The 17,822-nt window shown below is 36.8% G+C and overlaps 1 protein-coding gene across 1 annotated transcript; it reads left to right on the top strand.

Annotated features, from left to right (window-relative positions):
- The first annotated feature begins 13,256 nt into the window (after positions 1–13,256).
- On the top strand, positions 13,257–15,749 carry Ferd3l (Fer3 like bHLH transcription factor). The gene has a single exon (XM_040291741.2). The coding sequence runs from the start codon at positions 13,924–13,926 to the stop codon at positions 14,428–14,430; it is 507 nt and encodes a 168-aa protein (XP_040147675.1). The 5' UTR covers positions 13,257–13,923; the 3' UTR covers positions 14,431–15,749.
- Positions 15,750–17,822: the final 2,073 nt, after the last annotated feature.

Here is a 17,822-nt window from a genome sequence, read left to right on the forward strand (position 1 = left end):
ACCAAGTTATCCCCAATGAAACTCTTAGCAAATATACCGCTATTTTATACCAGAGTCTACCTGTGTCCCACACACCACACAGGATGAGGTCCTCATGAGCAGTCATGGGAGGTGTGATCCACTTCCCAAATTCCAATTTAGTATATACCCATAACAACAATATCAGTTCAGGTTCTTCACAAAGGAGATAGTAAGACCTAAGATTGAGTCAAGAATGCTGTAGGAATTTTGTTTTTGATTTTTTGTTTGTTTGTTTTTGTTTTGCAGGGAGAGGGGAAGGCAGTGGAGGATGGCAACTACTGTGACAGATAAAAGGAGAAAGAAATAATTGACCTGGGAAAGGCTTGAGATCCTAATACTAATTTAATATCTATGAAAGGAAAGAGAACAGGAATTAGACTGAAAAAAAAATCTCAGAAAAAAATCTTGGGAGCTCTGGAGAAAATATCCTCTGTAGAGAAGTCTGTGTTGGGTAGCAAGAGCCAAAGCCTAGTATTTCCTTTTTGTGAGGCTGTCCAAAAAGTGTCTTGTCTAGCTCTGAATCCTGCATTATTTCCTTAAGGCACTGCAGAAAAATCAAAATACCTAATTGCAGTCATTGAAGCTAAAAGAGAAATCCAAGCTGGGCACTTTCATAGTTACCAGCTGGGAAACTGGAATATTCTAATCAAAGAAACTGGAAGTAAACAAGTGAAGAAGTAAATATAGATTGTGTCATGTTGTTTGTGTGCCATAGAGAAAAATCAAGGCAAGAGAGTTAGGAAGTGAAGACAGAGAAAGTAGAGTACTAATTTATTTAGATTGGTTAATAAACCACCCTGCAGATCACAGAGAGGCTCTCTGATAAACTAGGATTGCCAAAGGACCTAATTGAGGTAACGGAAACTGCCAAATACCTAGTATTTGAGAAAATGTATTGCAGTAAGAGATGGAAAGGTACTCTTTTAGCATAGCTCATGCAGAGTGAAGGAGAAGGAAGATAATGAGATGAGGTCCTCACAAGTTTTGGGCAGGAAATGTAGCAACTTGTAAGACAGAGTAATAACTTTTACACTGAGATGGAAACTTACCCAGTGTTTCCATTTGACCATCTAATAAACATTAAACTTAAGATGTTCAAAGCTGATCTCCCAATTTTCTCCCTTCCCCAAATCACCTCATCTTGGGGTCTTTCTCATTGTCAGTTGATGGCAATTTTCTTTTCAGTTGCTTAGGCCAAAACCTTGGGATGGTTCTTGACTCCCTTCTTTCTTTCATGCTCTACATATAATCCATCAGCAACTCTGCTGATTGTTTTTCAGAATATAACCAGAGTGCAACCACTTCACATCACTGCAACCACTACTGAACACGGTTACTAAAATAGCCCCTTAAGAGGTCTCCCTACCTTCTCATTGCTTCTCATAGATTTTATTCTTCACACATTAGCTAGAGGGATTTCTTTTTTAATGCTAGTAAACTTTCTAAAATTTCCAATGAATTCCATCTTAATGGAAAAGCTAAGATGCCCTTCATGATACAACCCTGCCCCCATATTACCACATGGATTGAGAACTTTCCTTGTCCCTCACTTCTGTCATGGTAGCCTTTGTGATGTTCCTCCAATATCCAAGGTGCTCTCCCACTTTATCTTGTTTGAAATGTCAGTTTTCTTTGTCTGAAACCTTCTCACCTGATGCACACTTAACTCACTTTCTCCTTACCTTTAAGTATTCTTTCAAGTATCACTCTTTTAATTTACTAGCTTATTGAGAATAGTAACTGTCCCCCAACTTTCCAGTGTTCCTTGTCCCCTTTATGCTGAAAGTTTTCTTCTATAGCACTTACCACCCACAGCACAATACTGAATTTAAAAAATCATGTTTCCTTTCTTGTTTGTGGATATATACTAAACCATTAGATCAACGTCACAGAGATCCAGCACATCATAAGCATTCAATAAACATTTTAAACTTATTATGCAATAAATTTAGTGTATAATAGGATAACTTATCCATATCTGTTATACATTAATACAAGTTGTATGTTGATGTATGATTGATTACATTTTAATTCCACTTTTTTATAAATAGGAATGTTTTTCAATATATTAACTTAATGCCAAATGAAACTGCCCATATTTCAAGTTTAAAATGGTTTGATTTTGGCAGTTTCATATGCTTCAATTTAATATTAATACTTTCCTTGTATCATAAATGAATAGTATAATAGTAAAAAATTTTGAAAAATTATTAAATTGCAAAATCACACATATAGTATTTAATCTACAAATATACAAAGAACTTATGGCTTTAAGGATGAATGTAAGACCTATAAAATTTATTACAAAGGAAAGTCACCATTAAAAATAATGTGCAAAAATATAGTATAGGAAATGAGAAAAAATGGAAATTATTTGAGGGTAGTAGTTTATAGCATCCTGAGGGATATTTTTTCCTTCACACCTCTCTAATTTTCCACATGTTCTCAAAAAGTGAAGAATTTGGAGAAGGTTCAAACAACAACTAATGTAAGAACTAATATAGATGAAAATTTGGAAAATAGATTTATCCCAAAGGCTAGTGGAAATGGAATTACTTCATATGAAGAAGAAAAGCTTAAGGCAAAGAAAAATGTAATTTATTTTAAGCAGTTTTTACAAATGATACTTTAAAAAGATGTAAGGGTGCATTTCTGTTTCATCTTTCAAATCATCTTTAGTGTTTTAGGTACCAGCAGAAATCACATTGGAATTGTATTGTTGCTCACTTATTAATCTGCTTTTGAAAATTAAAGTTCTGAGTCCCAGCTTCCTGTTGCTCTTCCATCCCCTAAGGCCAGGGTCAGCAAACTTCAGTCTGAGCAATAAGTTCTGCCTGTACCCATTTAAAGTAAATAAAGTTTTAAATAATAACAGCTATTCATTTACATATTATAAGGCATCTTCACACTACAATGGCCGACTTGAGTATTTGTGACAGATCATAGCCTGAAACACCTAGAATCTGACCATTTACAGAAAAGGTTTCCAAACCTGCTATAGGTGCTATCCTATCTACATGGCTAATTCTAGCTCACCACAACTATCCACATTCCAGGCAGTGGGAAGAAGGACAAAGACCAAATGGAGGGGAGACTACTTCCTTTCCAAAATGTCGACTTGAAGGGCACATATCACTTCAGCTCAAATTCTACTGATGGAAGGTAGTGAATCAGAAATGTGCCCACCTTGCAACCACTCTGGAAAGCAGTATGGAGATTCCTCAAATAACTAGGAATGGAATCACCATTTGATGGGGGTATACCACTTCTAGGTATATATCCAAGGGAGTTAAAATCAGCACACTACAGTGATACCTACATCAATATTTACAGCAGTTCAATCACAATAGCTAAGCTATGGAACCAACCTGGGTGCCTTTCAACAGATTAATGGATAAAGAAAATGTGGTATATATACCCAATGAAATATTATTCAGCAACAAAAAAACAAATGTCTTTATGACATTTGCTGGTAAATGAATGGATCTGGAGAATATCAAGCTAAGTGAAATAAGCCAATCCCAAAAAACTGAAGGTCTGGTGTTCTCTCTGATAAACAGATGCTAATACACAACAAGGGGTGGGGGAGAATAGAAGTTCGGTTGATTAGAAAAAGGGGACTGAAGGGGTAATAGAAATAGGAAAGATAGTGGAATGAATCTAACATGATTTTCCTATGTACATGTAAGAATACACCATAGTGAATCTCCATATCCCGTACATACACAAGACTGCTATCCTAAGTAGAATAAGATGTACTTCATGTTGGTACAAATAGGTCAAAATATATTCTACTGTCATGTGTAACTAAATAGAACAAATAATTTTTTTAAAAAAAGAAATGTGCCCACCTTAAATATATGTGAATGAATCCATTATTAAAAGGCAAAAAGAAAATATAAAACTGGGGAGTAGTGCACAACCCTCTTAGGCTTACCCATGGCAAAAAGACGGTGGTGTAGGTGAAAAGGATAAGGTGAAGCAGCTGTCTACTTCACTGAATCAGGCAAAACCACACTGAGATTTTTGAGCATGAGAAGCACTTCACAAAGTAGAAGTCTGTTTTGTCCCAGAACTAGGCCTAGTTATATGTAATTCACCCACAACTTGATGATATTTTAAGGAGCAGGTCATCAGATTTGGTATTTGTTGTCAGTGATTAGAAGAGCCTTCAATCTCTGCAGTAGCTATGTTAATGTGGTATGTATCCCTCCTCTTGTTAGACTCTACAACACCTCCCATAATTTCAAGGACAGAAGCTACAGATTCAATTGGCTCAGGAGCACATGTACACTCCCTTTCCACTACTTCCTCTACCCGTGCCACACACGTGTCCACACGAAAACAAGATATGCACTCAACAATTTCATACTCACTTGTATTTTTGACTCCTTACCCTTAGTAAGTCTCCAAATTAGGATTACCATGGATAAGATTATTACATAGGGCAGGGGTCAGCAAACTATGGCCCAAGGGCCAAGGCTAGCTCTCTGCCTTTTTGTTAGTAAAATTTTTGAGAACATAGCCAGGTAAGTAACATTCTGTTGCTATAACAAATACCTGAGGTAATCAACTTAGAAAAGCAATGGTTTATTTTGGCACATAGTGTTGGAGGTTGGCCCATTGATTGTGGACCAGTGATGAGGCGGCACTTCCTGGCAGGGAGCACTTGGTGGATCAAAACTGCTCACCCCATGGATAAGGAAGGAAATAGAGAAAGAGGAAGACACCAGAGACTGAGGGCTTCAAAGATATACCCACAAGTGACCTCAAACCTCCTATCAGGCCCCACCTCTTAAAGTTTCCATAGCCTCCAATACAACTAAGCTAGGGACCAAACCTCTAATATGTGGGGGACATTCCAGATCCAAACTATAGCAACAGCCATGCTCATTCATTTACATATTGTCTATGGCTACTTTGGTCCACAAAAGCAGAATCAAGTAATTGCAAATCAGATTATCTGATCTATAAAACTCAAATTATTTACCATTTCAGCCAATGAAGAGAAATTTACCAGTCATTGAAGTACAACATTCTAGGGAGCCTTTACTTACTTATATTCTGGATTATAATCAGAATAGCAAGATATTATTTGAATGTAAGCAAAAATTTCTTAACTTTAAATATAAAAAAAAAAAACTCTAGAATTGATTTACCCTCCTTGGTTTTTCACCTGGAGTTTTAAAGGACAGAAAATATGCCCAAGTAGCTTAGATATTTTTGTTTTGTTTTGGCTTTTGGAGTATCACTGGGAATCAAACCCAGGGCCTTGTTCATGCTATGCAAATTTTCTACCACTGAGCTACATCCCCAATCCTTAGAAATAATTTATTAAAATAAATAAGTTTAATAAGAAAATGATGACCTTTCAAAAAATGGTGATGTGCCAATTAAATATCTAACAAAAAATTAAATAAATATTTACCACTCTTTCCATTATATACACAATACAAAAATAATTTCTACAAAATTACTAAAATTTTGTAAAATTAGCTTTCTAAATTGTTATTAGAAAAAATATTAAAAATAACTTCAAGATATTGGAATAGATTCAGATTTTTAAACATGACATAAAGAGAGGCAAGGAGTCAAAAAATGATTATTTGAACTACAGTAGAAATAGGATTTTTTTCTCATCAAAAGATATTATCAAAGAACTCATACTTCCTGATATCAAAATTTACTAGAAATCTGCAATAATCAAAAGAGTTTTGTACTGGTATAAAGACAGACATACAGACCAAAGTCATAAAATAGCACAAGAATAAGTCCTCACATATATGATTAGATAATTTTTGACAAGGGCTCCAAGACTATTCAATAGAGAAAGGACAGACTTTTCAACAAATGGTGCTAGGAAAATTGTATATCCATATTCAAAAACAATGAAGTTGAATCCTTAACCTAACACCATATATAAAAATTAACTCAAAATGCATGATAGGCCTAAATGTAAGATCTAAAATTATAAAACACTTAGAAGACAACATGGACAAAATCTTTAAAATATGGGATTTGGCAGTAATTTCTTGAATGGGACATCTAAAACATAGGCAACCACAATAGAAAAAGTAAACATATTAGACCATGAAAATTTTTAAATTTTGCATACCCAAAGATGATCAACAGTGTAAAAAGGCAACCTACAAAGTGAGAAAAGAATATTGCAAATCATTTAACCAATTAGGGATTGATATACAGAATATATGGAGAATTTCTTTTACATAAATGTAGAGAAACAATTATTTTTGTGAAAATACTTTTCCTATATGTACCATATTTCAAAGTGTATAATACATAGTCCAAACAATAGAAATTCAATAAAGCTGCTTGGAAAAAAAGAGAAACAAACCAATTCCCAAATGGACAAAGGACTTCACTATTTCTCTAAAGATAAACAAATAGTCAATAAGTACATGAAAAGGTGTTCAACATCTCCAATAATTTAGAAAATGATAATCAAAACCACGATGAGATGCAAGCTCATACTCATTAGGATGGCTACTATCAAAAACTAGAAACTAACAAGTGTTTTGAAGATGTAATTGGAACCCTTATAAATGTTGGTAGCACATTACAAAGGTGCAATTGCTATGAAAAGCAGCACTTTTACTCAAAAATTAAAAATAGAAGAATAATATTACCAGTAATTCCACTTCTGGGTATATATCCAGAAGCTTGGAGAGCTGAGGCCTCAAAGGGATGGTGAATGCTGTTCAAAACAGCATTATTCACAAGAGGAAAACAAGAAAGTGACTCAAATGTCCATCAGTAAATAAAAAATATATAAGCATAGAGTGGGATATTATTCAGCCTAAAAGAAAGGAAATTCTGGTGTATAATGCAGCATGGATCACCCTTGAGAACATTATGCTAAGTGAAGTAAGCCAACAAAAATCAACAAAGTAACAAAAATACAAATGTATAATTTCCTTTATATGCAGTACCTATTACCAGATTCAAGTCTATTACACAACAGGTCAAGTGAGACAAGGAAGACAAATATATTCAAAACACTGACTTTATTTAAATCATCAGCTGAACAAGAAAAAGGATTCTTGTCCAAAGTACATCTTGCTAGGAGACTGATTTAGGGGTGGTTTGTATGGGAGAGAGTGATGCAGACTGGTGGGCACATTTTCATGTGTGGAAATTTGTGGCCAAGTGATGCACAATCTGATCCTAATCACCTAGTCAGGAGATGCTTTTCAGTTCTGCATATCTCAAGAACAGAGCTGAATGTTTCCCCACACTATTCTTGTCATTGATTAGCTTGCCTGTGTACAGTTTCTGACATGTTACACAATGACAAGCTAGAAAGGGTGACTGCCTCTAAGGACCTCTTGTGATCACCAAACTCACAGTAATGGAAGAAAACGCATTTCCCCTGATTGTTGAAGACAAGGGTCAGGTGAGGTTAAATAGGTAGTTAGAAACAAGATCCAATCTCAATGTTCAACTTCATACCTAGAGGAGTCAAATTCATAGAGACAGAGAGGAGAATGTTGGTTGTCAGCAGCTGGGGAGGGAAGAGAATGGGAAGTTCTAGTTTGGTGGGTATAGATTTTTCCATTTTACAAGATAAGAGTTTTAGCAAGATAGTGGTAATGGTGGCACAACACCATGAATGTATTTTATACCACTAATACTTAAAAAGTTAAGACAATGTTTTTTAAGAGTACTTTACCACTATACAAATGGGAAAACATTAGAAGTAAATTTTTAACTATACCATAGAGAGAGTGAAAGTGAAAGCCACAGAGTTGTGAGAACATATTTACAATAAACAAATCTCACAAAGGACTCATAAAAAAAATCAAAAATTAGAAAAAAAAATAGCAAAACAGTTGAGCAGGCACTTTATACCAAGGAGCCAGAATCTGGTCATCTAATATGAAATAGTACTCAATTTTACTTACCATCAGAGAAATGCAAGTTACAACCTCAATGTGATACTCATACACATCTTGAGCAGAGCTTAAATAAAAGAATAGAAAATGACAAGTATTGACAAGGATGTGAAAAAATTAGAATTCTAGTACATCACTTGTGACAATGTAAATTATTACAAATATTTTGGAAAATAATTTACCAGTAACCACTAAAGCTAAACATATCTATAAACTGTTCCACTTTGAGATATATCCTAAACATGAATGAATGAATATACTCACATAAAGACATATCCATAAAAATGCTATTTCTAATGCTAATTTCTAATAGCTAAACACTGCCCTTCAACAGTAGAAGCAATAAGTAATGTTGTATTCACATTCATGAATCCTATCCAATGAGAATGATATGCACTAATCTCATAAATAAAATGTTGAGTGAAAGACACTGAAAGTATGGAGTATGATTTATTTTTATATATCATTTATTTTTATATTATATTAAAATGGGTTGAATTAATCTGTCAGATACTGATATGTTGGGAAGTGATTGGTGAACCGATAAAGCCGAAAGATTATGGGGGAAGGCTTCTAGGATGCTTGGAATGTTTCTTGATTTGAGTGCTGGTTATAAAGATGAGCTTACTTTGTGAGATAGTCTCAAACTATGCACATAAATCATCTGTATTTGCATTGACTCAGACTTCAGTAAAGCATACTGTTTCTTGATTTGGGCACTAGCTTCATGGGTATGCTCATTTTATGAAAAATATATTGACCTATATATATTTGATTAGTGAATTTTAAGACACATTTACTGAAATTTAAAAACGTTTAAAATATAAAATGGAAAAATTAAAAATGGATATATTTCTCTATCTCTAAAATCAGCCATGACTATAGATATACATAAACTGAAATTGAATAGAAAGAGGATATAAGTCCCTTCTCTGCCAGCTGAATACTTCTTAAGCCATTTTCCCTGCAAAGATCTTAAATACCTACCTACATCATTTTTTAATCATTTGTCCTAAAAATATATAATGAATTTCTCAGCCACAAAAAAAGAATGACAATGACTTTATAACTTTTGCTGATAAATGGATGTATCTGGAGACTGTCATGCTAAGTGAAATAAGCTAATTCCCCCAAAACCAAAGTTCAAATGTTCTCTCTGATATTCGAAGCTAACACATAATAAGATGGGCAGGGGTGAGATTAGAAGTTCAATGGATTAGACAAAGGGCAATTAAGGAAGGGGAGGAGGTGCCGAAGTCTGGCTTGGCACAAATCAGGAGCCACTTGTCAAAAAGAAACTAACTTTATTTTTAGAACTACAAACGCCAAACAAAACAGCTCCAGGGAAAAACCCTCAGAGCCCAACTGCCACCACCGGCTTCCACAAGCCTCTCTCCCCCACACCAGCCTCTCAACCTCCCACAATCCTCCTGCTCTTGAGGCCGATTGGCTGGGTTGCGTGGGCAGAGCCAAAGAAGTCACCCAATGAGCAGCTCCATGGAGGAGCCAATCAGCTAGATGTTGCTGGGCCCGCTGTGAGCCAATCATCAGCTGGCAGTCTGAAGGGCAGGGAAACAGCCCAATGAACATCACCACAGAGGAGCCAATCAGCTAGATGTTGCTGGGGCCACTGTGAGCCAATCATCAGCCGGCAACTGGAAGTTTGCTGACAGCTGGATCATCAGCGGGCAGCTGGAAGTTTGCTGGGGCCCCTTTGGCTGTGGCTCTCAACAAGGAGGGATAAAAATAGGAAAGATGGTAGAATGAATCAGACATAACTTTTCTATGTTCACATATGAAAATACCACTGGTGAAATTCCACATCATATACAACCACAAGTATAGTATCCTATTAGATATAAGTTATACTCCATGTATGTACAATATGTCAAAATACACTCCACTCTCATGTATATCTAAAAAGAACAAATAAAAAAGGAAAAGTTAAAAATATATAATGATTCTGAAAGCATAAGGGAAGGAGTATGAAAAGGGGAGGGGAAGGGAGAGCTTTAACAAATTTGGGAGAATTAGAGATTTACTTTACTCATTGAAAAAAAGTTTTTTTTTTTGTTGTTGTTTTGTTTTGTTTTTTTTGGTACCATGAATCAAACTTAGGGGCGCTCAACCACTGAGCCACATCCTCAGCCCTATTTTGTATTTTGTTTAGAGACAGGGTCTCACTGAGTTGCTTAGTGTCTCACTGTTGCTGTGACTGGCTTTTAACTCATGATCCTCCTGTCTCAGCCTCTTGAGCCTCTGGGATTACATGCATGTGCCACCGTGCCCAGCCCCTCTCCAGTCCCCTTGAGAATTATTGCTCAAATATTCATTGTCACTTGCCTTTTTTTTTTTGCTTCAATTCTAAATTTAAGATACTAGTATACACAAAATGTTTAATGGAGTTGACCAATAGAGAAAAATTAATCATCAAATAAACAAAACTGAACATTATAACAAGTGTGGTGGCACATGCCGCTAAACCTGACTTCTTGGGAGATTTAGGCAGGAAAAACATGAATTAGTTTAGGGCCAGTTTAGGCAACTTAACAAGACTCAGTTTCAAAATAAAAATTAAAAGGCTGGATATAGCTCAATGGCTGCCTAGCATGTACCAGGTAGTGGGTTTGATCCCTAGTAACCCCTCCACCCCACCACAGACACACAAAGAAAGGGAAAAAAAAAAAAAAGAAAAACATGAATATCACAGTTGTCATTTTCTGATTATTTTCTGATATATATTGAGAAAAAAATTGTGGAGAACTTATCAGACTCTCTGAAAATCTGTATATAGGCCACTGAATAATTATAAACTATAGGCCTAGAACCCAGAGGAATTAAGTTTAAATTTAGCTTCTTTTAATTCCTAACTGGGTTTTTAAAAATTGTGTCTCTCTTAATTTTCAAATCTATAAATGAAAATAATGATTTCTTTTAATAGAATCAACTGCTTTGAATCACTTAGCATTTTATAAATTACTGCATGTACTATGTATGTTTACTGTGAAAACAAATGCAAAGAGCTTTTTTAAAATAAAGTGTATGATCTGTATTTGGGGTAAAAATGGGAGTTCAAAACCCAATTGAGTCAAATGTATGAAAGATGATATATCATGAGCTCTGTAATGTTTTGAACAATCAATAATAAAAAAATAAATAAATAAATAAATAAAATAAAGTGTATGATCCTAACTAAGCAGAGAAAAATTATTTTGTTTATTCCTGTAATTTATGATTAGAAATGAAAATATTCATTATCATAACAGATTTATGACATTTTTGCTCTAATTATGGCATTATTAGAAAGATCCTCATAATATAAACAAATTACCATAGCATGAACTTAAGTGTTTTTCTTGGGTTTTTTTAATTTAAAGTTTTAAATAATTGTTACAAGTATACTTATTAAGACATGTTTTTCAACATTTCTAATACTTTAATACTAGTATTTCAACAAAGCTTGAGTGCTGATTTTATTAATTTTGTTATAGTTAAAATATTCATTCCCTTTACTAAAATCATAAGTTATTTTAGTGGAAAAAAATTGTCTTCTTAGAGTCTCATTACAGCTTCTGATCCCTATTTTATTAAACTTTACATTTAAGTGTCTAGTATATTTTCCTTCATTAAGTGTCCTAATATATTTTATTGCAGAACTGGATTCTCACCTGACTCAAGTATATATCCACTTATATAAATAAAGTAAAAATAAATCATGGAGAAACACTTAACATGATAAAAAAATTTCAAAATTTGTCCACATATTTAATAACACAGTTAAACAGGGACCAGAAATCATCATATTACTGCTTTTCAAAACAAAAATAGATTCTCCTACTTACTGGTTCCTTAATTACTGTTTCATTAACCATTTTTATTTTTCAATTTTCCCTTTGCAAGAAATTTAATAAAAATCAAATAGGTGATCATCACAAAGATTTCTGTTTCATTAACATCTTTGAAGGAGAAAATTTTCACTTCTTTTTTGTCTGTGTAACCACAAAATAAATTGGATAATGAAGAGTAAACACAAGCAGAAGAGAAAATCTACTAAAGGACAAAGATAAAGCAAAAACCCTAATCAACAGTTTACAACTGAAGAAAGATTCAAGGTCATATTGCATTTTTTTAAATTAAATTTATTTTAACTGGTACAGAGAAACACAAAAAATGTTCATATTAATGAAGTATGATTCATGTTTCAGCTCATATTGTACAATGTTTAAATCGGGTTAAACACATTATCTTCTGAAACATTTGTCATTTCTTTATGGTACAAAATTTCAAAATATTTTCTTCTAGATTTTTGAAATGTACAGTGCATTATAATTATGTATAGTCACTCTACTGTGCAACAACACACCAGAAATTCTTGCTTTGATTACCCTCTGGGAGACTAGAAAGAAGGAAAAGAATTGTGCTTACTTGTTAGAAAGGGAAGGTTTCTGGGAGCTGTCCAATGTACTGAGTGAACTTCATAGCCACAATTTACCCCCTTAATAGGGGCTGCTGTCCTCATTGGTTCTTTCTGAAACTAGGGTGCTTCTGTAATCAGGATTCAAGCTATTTCTTCTAATTCACCTTTGATATTATTTTCCAAAGTGTTGGTCTGTTCCGCTTGGCTTTTTAAATATGTTTACAATGAATAATTAACTATAGCTATTGGCAAACAAAGAAGGGGGGAAATCCTTTCTTTGTTAAAATCAGGGATTTTATGAAACTAGTAAATTTTTATTTTAATCATACTAAATTCAAATTTTTCTCAAAAAAATCTAAAGACAGCCAATAAATTCACTAAGGTATAGTTTCCACTCTTAAAACCTACTGTAGACTGAACCAAACAAATGGATGAAAATAAGCCCAATGAAAGTGTCAGGATTTTTCTTTGTTCACAAGTAAATACTTGATCAGCAATTTAAAAGTCCAAAGACTCCTCAGCAGAGGGGTGAGCTGATCTACCCTTTGGCTTAACCAAGGATAAATCGTACTTTTGAAAGGAGATTGAAGTAGTTTTGTTGGGGGAGTGGAGGGTGGCGGAGGGTTTGCTTTGTCCCCAAGGCTGACAATTATACAGCCCGACTAGAGAAAAATTTGTGAACTATCATTTTTCATTTTGTTGTCATGATAACTTTTTCCCTGTAATAAAATCTCCACGTGAGTGGAAGATGAGGGTAAGGAAAGGAAAGTCAAGTATCTCAATTGTTAGGCTGATTGCTACACACAGACATTAGAAGTCAGGGTTTGTAACCACGCAGCAGAGTTGTTTGAGATGCCCTAGAAGGAAAAAAAAAAAAAAAAAGAAAGCCGGTTCCAACAGCGACTCTGGGGAATGTGCTTTAGGCCCCCCTGCCATGCTTACTTAAGCTAATGGAAGGTCTTGCCTTTCAGCAGCCGCTGCACTGGGATACCAGACAAACAGCTCCCCTCGACCCCTGGCAGGAAGGGCCCCTCTTCAGGACATCATTAAAAGCACATGCACTTGCTTCACATCCATTGGCAGATGGTGGCAAGATTCAGGACTTCTACCCTGACGCCAAGGAGAAACCATCGCGCTGGAAAATACCTTGGCTTTGAAAATCCAAATCGAAATTAAAGAACTACACGAGATAAGGAGCCTGGGGAACATTAGTTGGCTGCGGGGGTGAAGAGAGACACAAAAAGCACACAGCAGGTAAGAACTTGGGGGTTGTTGCCAAGAAGGAACTGTCCGCGTGGCGCAGCGAAAAGATCTGAGAAGTGGAGGCCTTTCCTTCTGCGCCCCGCAGGCGTACTCAGGCTTGTCTTCCTTCATCAGCTTCCAGAGGAGGGACGTTGTCAGAGTCTTCCCAATCGGGGCGACTAATTCTGTTATCAGCTTGGTAATAAATATTAATGTCCCCCAGCCAGCCGGTGATGGTGTTCCATCAGACCCAAGGCTGTTAAGAAGCCCCATCCGCAGCTTCGCCCCTCCCTGCGAAAAATCGATGAGACGCAGGGCCAAGTTGAAGCGATGGCGGCCTATCCCGAAAGCTGCGTGGACGCCACTGTGCTGGACTTCGTCGCAGACCTGTCCCTGGCCTCCCCGAGACACCCTCTCCTTTGCGACTTTTCGCCCGGCGTCCCCTTTGGGGACCCGGCCCTTGAGCTCCGAGAGGGAAGGCCCAGGAGGCTGGCGCAGTTTGAGGAGGGGACCCCGGAAGAAGAGGATTGCGAAGTAGATGAAGGGGATGGGGACGAAGAGGAGGAGGAAGAGGAGGGACGCGGGAGAGGACCCTCGGTACTAGGCCGCCCCAAGAGGAAAAGGGTGATCACCTATGCCCAGCGCCAGGCCGCCAACATCCGCGAGAGAAAGCGGATGTTCAACCTCAACGAAGCCTTTGACCAGCTGCGGAGGAAGGTGCCCACTTTTGCTTACGAGAAGAGGCTGTCTCGGATCGAGACCCTACGCCTGGCCATCGTCTACATCTCCTTCATGACTGAGCTCTTGGAGAGCTGCGAGAAGAAGGAAACCGGCTGAGCCGGGTGGGATGGGGGTCATCAGCCCCCTCCTCGCCTGAGCGCGCGTGGGTCTGGGGTGTTTCAGGACCCAGCAGTGAGTGTCGCTGAAAGGCAAGTAGGGACGCCCCAAGACAGAACGGCTGACCTTCCGAAGATCGGGTTTCAGTATTGTAAAATCCCCACAGCCCTCGGGAAGTGTGGCAGCTGTAGAGTTAATATATATGCGGTCGCCCTCAAAGGAATGGAGATTAGGGGCCAGAGGGCTGTTAACTAGGAGTCTGGACTGTGTGAGGCTCAAACTCAGCATCTTCTGAGGGCTGAGTGGGTGGAAAGTTCATCTTCTCAACGACAGAGTTCAGAGCTTCTATGGAGTACAATCTTTCCTCCTTCTTTTTTTTTTAATAGAAATTTAAAAAATCTCACTTTTTATTTTTTTTTTAAATTTTTTTTTAAGACTCAAGAGTCGGGACTGAACCATCCCCTACAGGAGGTCCTGTCTGGCTTGTGCTGGTGGGCACAGAACCACTAGGGGTGCGATGGTGCTGAGTTTTCTGATTAGTCAAGGGGCTCTCGACCTCCCATGGGGTGGACAACGTGCAACAAGTGCACCAACCTCTGAGAAAGAATCATTCTCTCTCCTCTCTCCTCTCTCTTCATTCGCCCTTCTCCCTCCCGTCTCCACCTGATTTGGGTGATCCGCGATGAGCTGCCATTCTGATATTCCCAGAGAGACCTTAGCTCGTAGCAAGGCAGCACGTAGCCAGATCACAGTGGCATTTACGCTGCGCCTTAGCTCGCGTACAAATCGCCGCGTTGGCAGAAACAATAACCTTCTTTATGACACTTCCGGCCCTGCTTGAGAGAGGTGGGCTGGCGGTACTTCTGGCCCTAAAGCTCGGGACTCTGCCAGACCTGTAGGAGGCCCTGAGCGCGCCCACGCCCTAACCGCCCTTGCGCTTCCAACTTTCGCTGCACTCAAGGGGCCTGGGTCTTTCTAGGAGCTACGATGCCCCAACGAGTTTAAAAATCTTCAGCTGTCTGGAAAGGGGATTGCTTTCATTTTAAGGGTATCCAGGGAGGCGAATAGTTAAAGGAGGAGATACATTTTGACACTGCAAAATGCTTGCGATGGAAAAGAGGTTGAAGAAGGTTCACTGCTGAGAGGCGCCTCCAGTTGAACCCTTTGTCACTCCACAATTCCTTCTTTGTGATTTGCTAGCACCTGAACTGGGGGTTTTAAGAAAGGAGAGGTTAAGTGAAGAGAGGAACTGGAGCAATGATGCCGGGTTAACTGTAAATTCACTGCTCCTAAAGAATAAACCCCCAATGGTTATTCTAGCACTTCTTTTTGCCTTTCATTGTGCATAGGCATATTCAGGTGTGGAAGCACACATAGACAATTCTCTATCACACTTTTAAGATGCTTCATATAATAGAATTCGTGTTATGAAGCTGCAACATAATACGTGTTCTGGAAAGTTTGTGAAACAAAAGTTCAAAAAAGAAAATTTGAATCACCCCACACTAAAACACTGTTAGTATTTTCATCTGTTTTCTGTCAGTGTCTCTCTCCCTCCCTCCTCCGGCCTTCCCCCTCCCCTTTGCCCCCCCCCTTCCAATGTACTTATAGATTCAATGCATTTAACAAATTTTGGATACTGACTTTATTTTCACCTGGCATTATAGAATGAACACTTTCCCCTTGACTTTATTATTCAAAAATGATTTTGATTACTGTATTTTATTGTCATGTGGATGTATCACAACTTAATCCAAATCCTTTACAGTTGGTTACAGTTGGGTATGGAAGACATTTCCTTTCAAAAAGTACATTATGCCACAAAAAGCGTTCCTATAAATGCTTCTTCTTTATAATTTTCTAATATTAGATTCCTAGAGCTGAAATCTCTGGGTAAAATGAACATATAGGTTTGTGAACACAAATGGCCAGATTTGCTTTTGCCAGTTCACACTCCATCCCACTAGCACAACAAGGATTTGTCCTGTCCCCCAGCCACTTTGTCAATACTTAGAGCCCTTGAAACTTTTCCCAGTTCTCCTTTACATGGGAACTGGATTAGTTCTGAAATGAGCCCTTTCACCCCCCCTTTTTTTTTCAACTCTCTCTTTCCACTAGGATTCTTTCCACCTCTGCTATAAACATATCGGAACAAACAGGTAAGAGAAAAAAATATAAACACTAAATTAACCAAACAATAACAAAACCAGGAAATTAATTATTTTCTAATTCTCTATCTCTAGCACTTTCATTAAGATAAACTGAGATTTGGAAAATGACCTATTTATCTGTTTTATGAAGTAAAATTATTTGTTATCCTCTTCTTTCTCTAGACAACGTTTTAGTTACCTAGATGATTATATTCGTATCTTTTAAGATACATTTAAAATTACTCATATTGATACATGAAACAAAAATAGTTATTTCCTCATAATCTCTAGTGGCTCCATCAAAACCCCACATTAATTTACCCAGTTGTCTATTCGTTCAATCAAGTGTTGACTTTTTATAGATAGTGTGGATGGTTTCAAAATTGAAAAAGCCTTCCTTCAAGTTCTTCTGGAAATTAAGCATCATTTTTTGAATATCTGCAAATGTTGAATAAGTAAAAAGATATGGGGATTCAATTCTTGGAGTCCTTAACATTTTGTTGGAAGAACCAGTCTTGAAAATCAGAAATAACACAGAACTAGGTAGACAAGGGACCAAGCATCACTGGGTCCCGAAAAGTAAATACAGCCATTCATTTTCCTTATTCCTCTTCCTCATATTTCATCTTACTGTTATGATCTGAGTAAGCACATAATATTCCTATAGTGAATGCCTCTTCAGCATAGTAAATAATATCTAATGAATTTCTAAATGGAAAGCTATTACTCTATTATCTTTGTTGTCATTAAAAAAAATTACATTCACTGTTCTTATAACTGTTAGATTTTACAAATTCTTTGCTTTTTGTAAGTTTTTACATGTCCCAGAATGTGATGTCTTTTAAGTCATTATCATAATCATTCTATCACTAAAATGATTTGAAGCCTAGTAAGGATCAGAAACACAGAGAAATTAATTGATTTTTATTATTTACACCAAATCATCAATAGAAATAGAATGAAATGATCCACATCCCAACATTAAATCTGATGCACCACCATATTTTCACACAACTTTTGTAACTAGTGTTTTGTTTTAGTTCTCCCCATGTTAGGTCCATGTAATCAGTGTACTTTGTAATAAAAACCTTTTTTTTATAATACAGCACATGCTAAGTTAAAATTGGTTGTTGGTTTACTCTTTATAATTATTTTAGTCAATATTGATGGAAACATCAGTATACATTGACTTTTTAATAATTTCTACCATTTTTTAATCCTAATGGTGTCAGTTACTTTAAA

The sequence above is a fragment of the Ictidomys tridecemlineatus genome, chromosome 2, assembly GCF_052094955.1.
Source record: "Ictidomys tridecemlineatus isolate mIctTri1 chromosome 2, mIctTri1.hap1, whole genome shotgun sequence".
Lineage (NCBI taxonomy): Eukaryota > Metazoa > Chordata > Mammalia > Rodentia > Sciuridae > Ictidomys > Ictidomys tridecemlineatus.

Coding starts and splice junctions, on each gene's coding strand:
- Ferd3l (XM_040291741.2), top strand. CDS start 13,924: ATGGCGGCCTATCCCGAAAGCTGCGTGGACGCCACTGTGCTGGACTTC.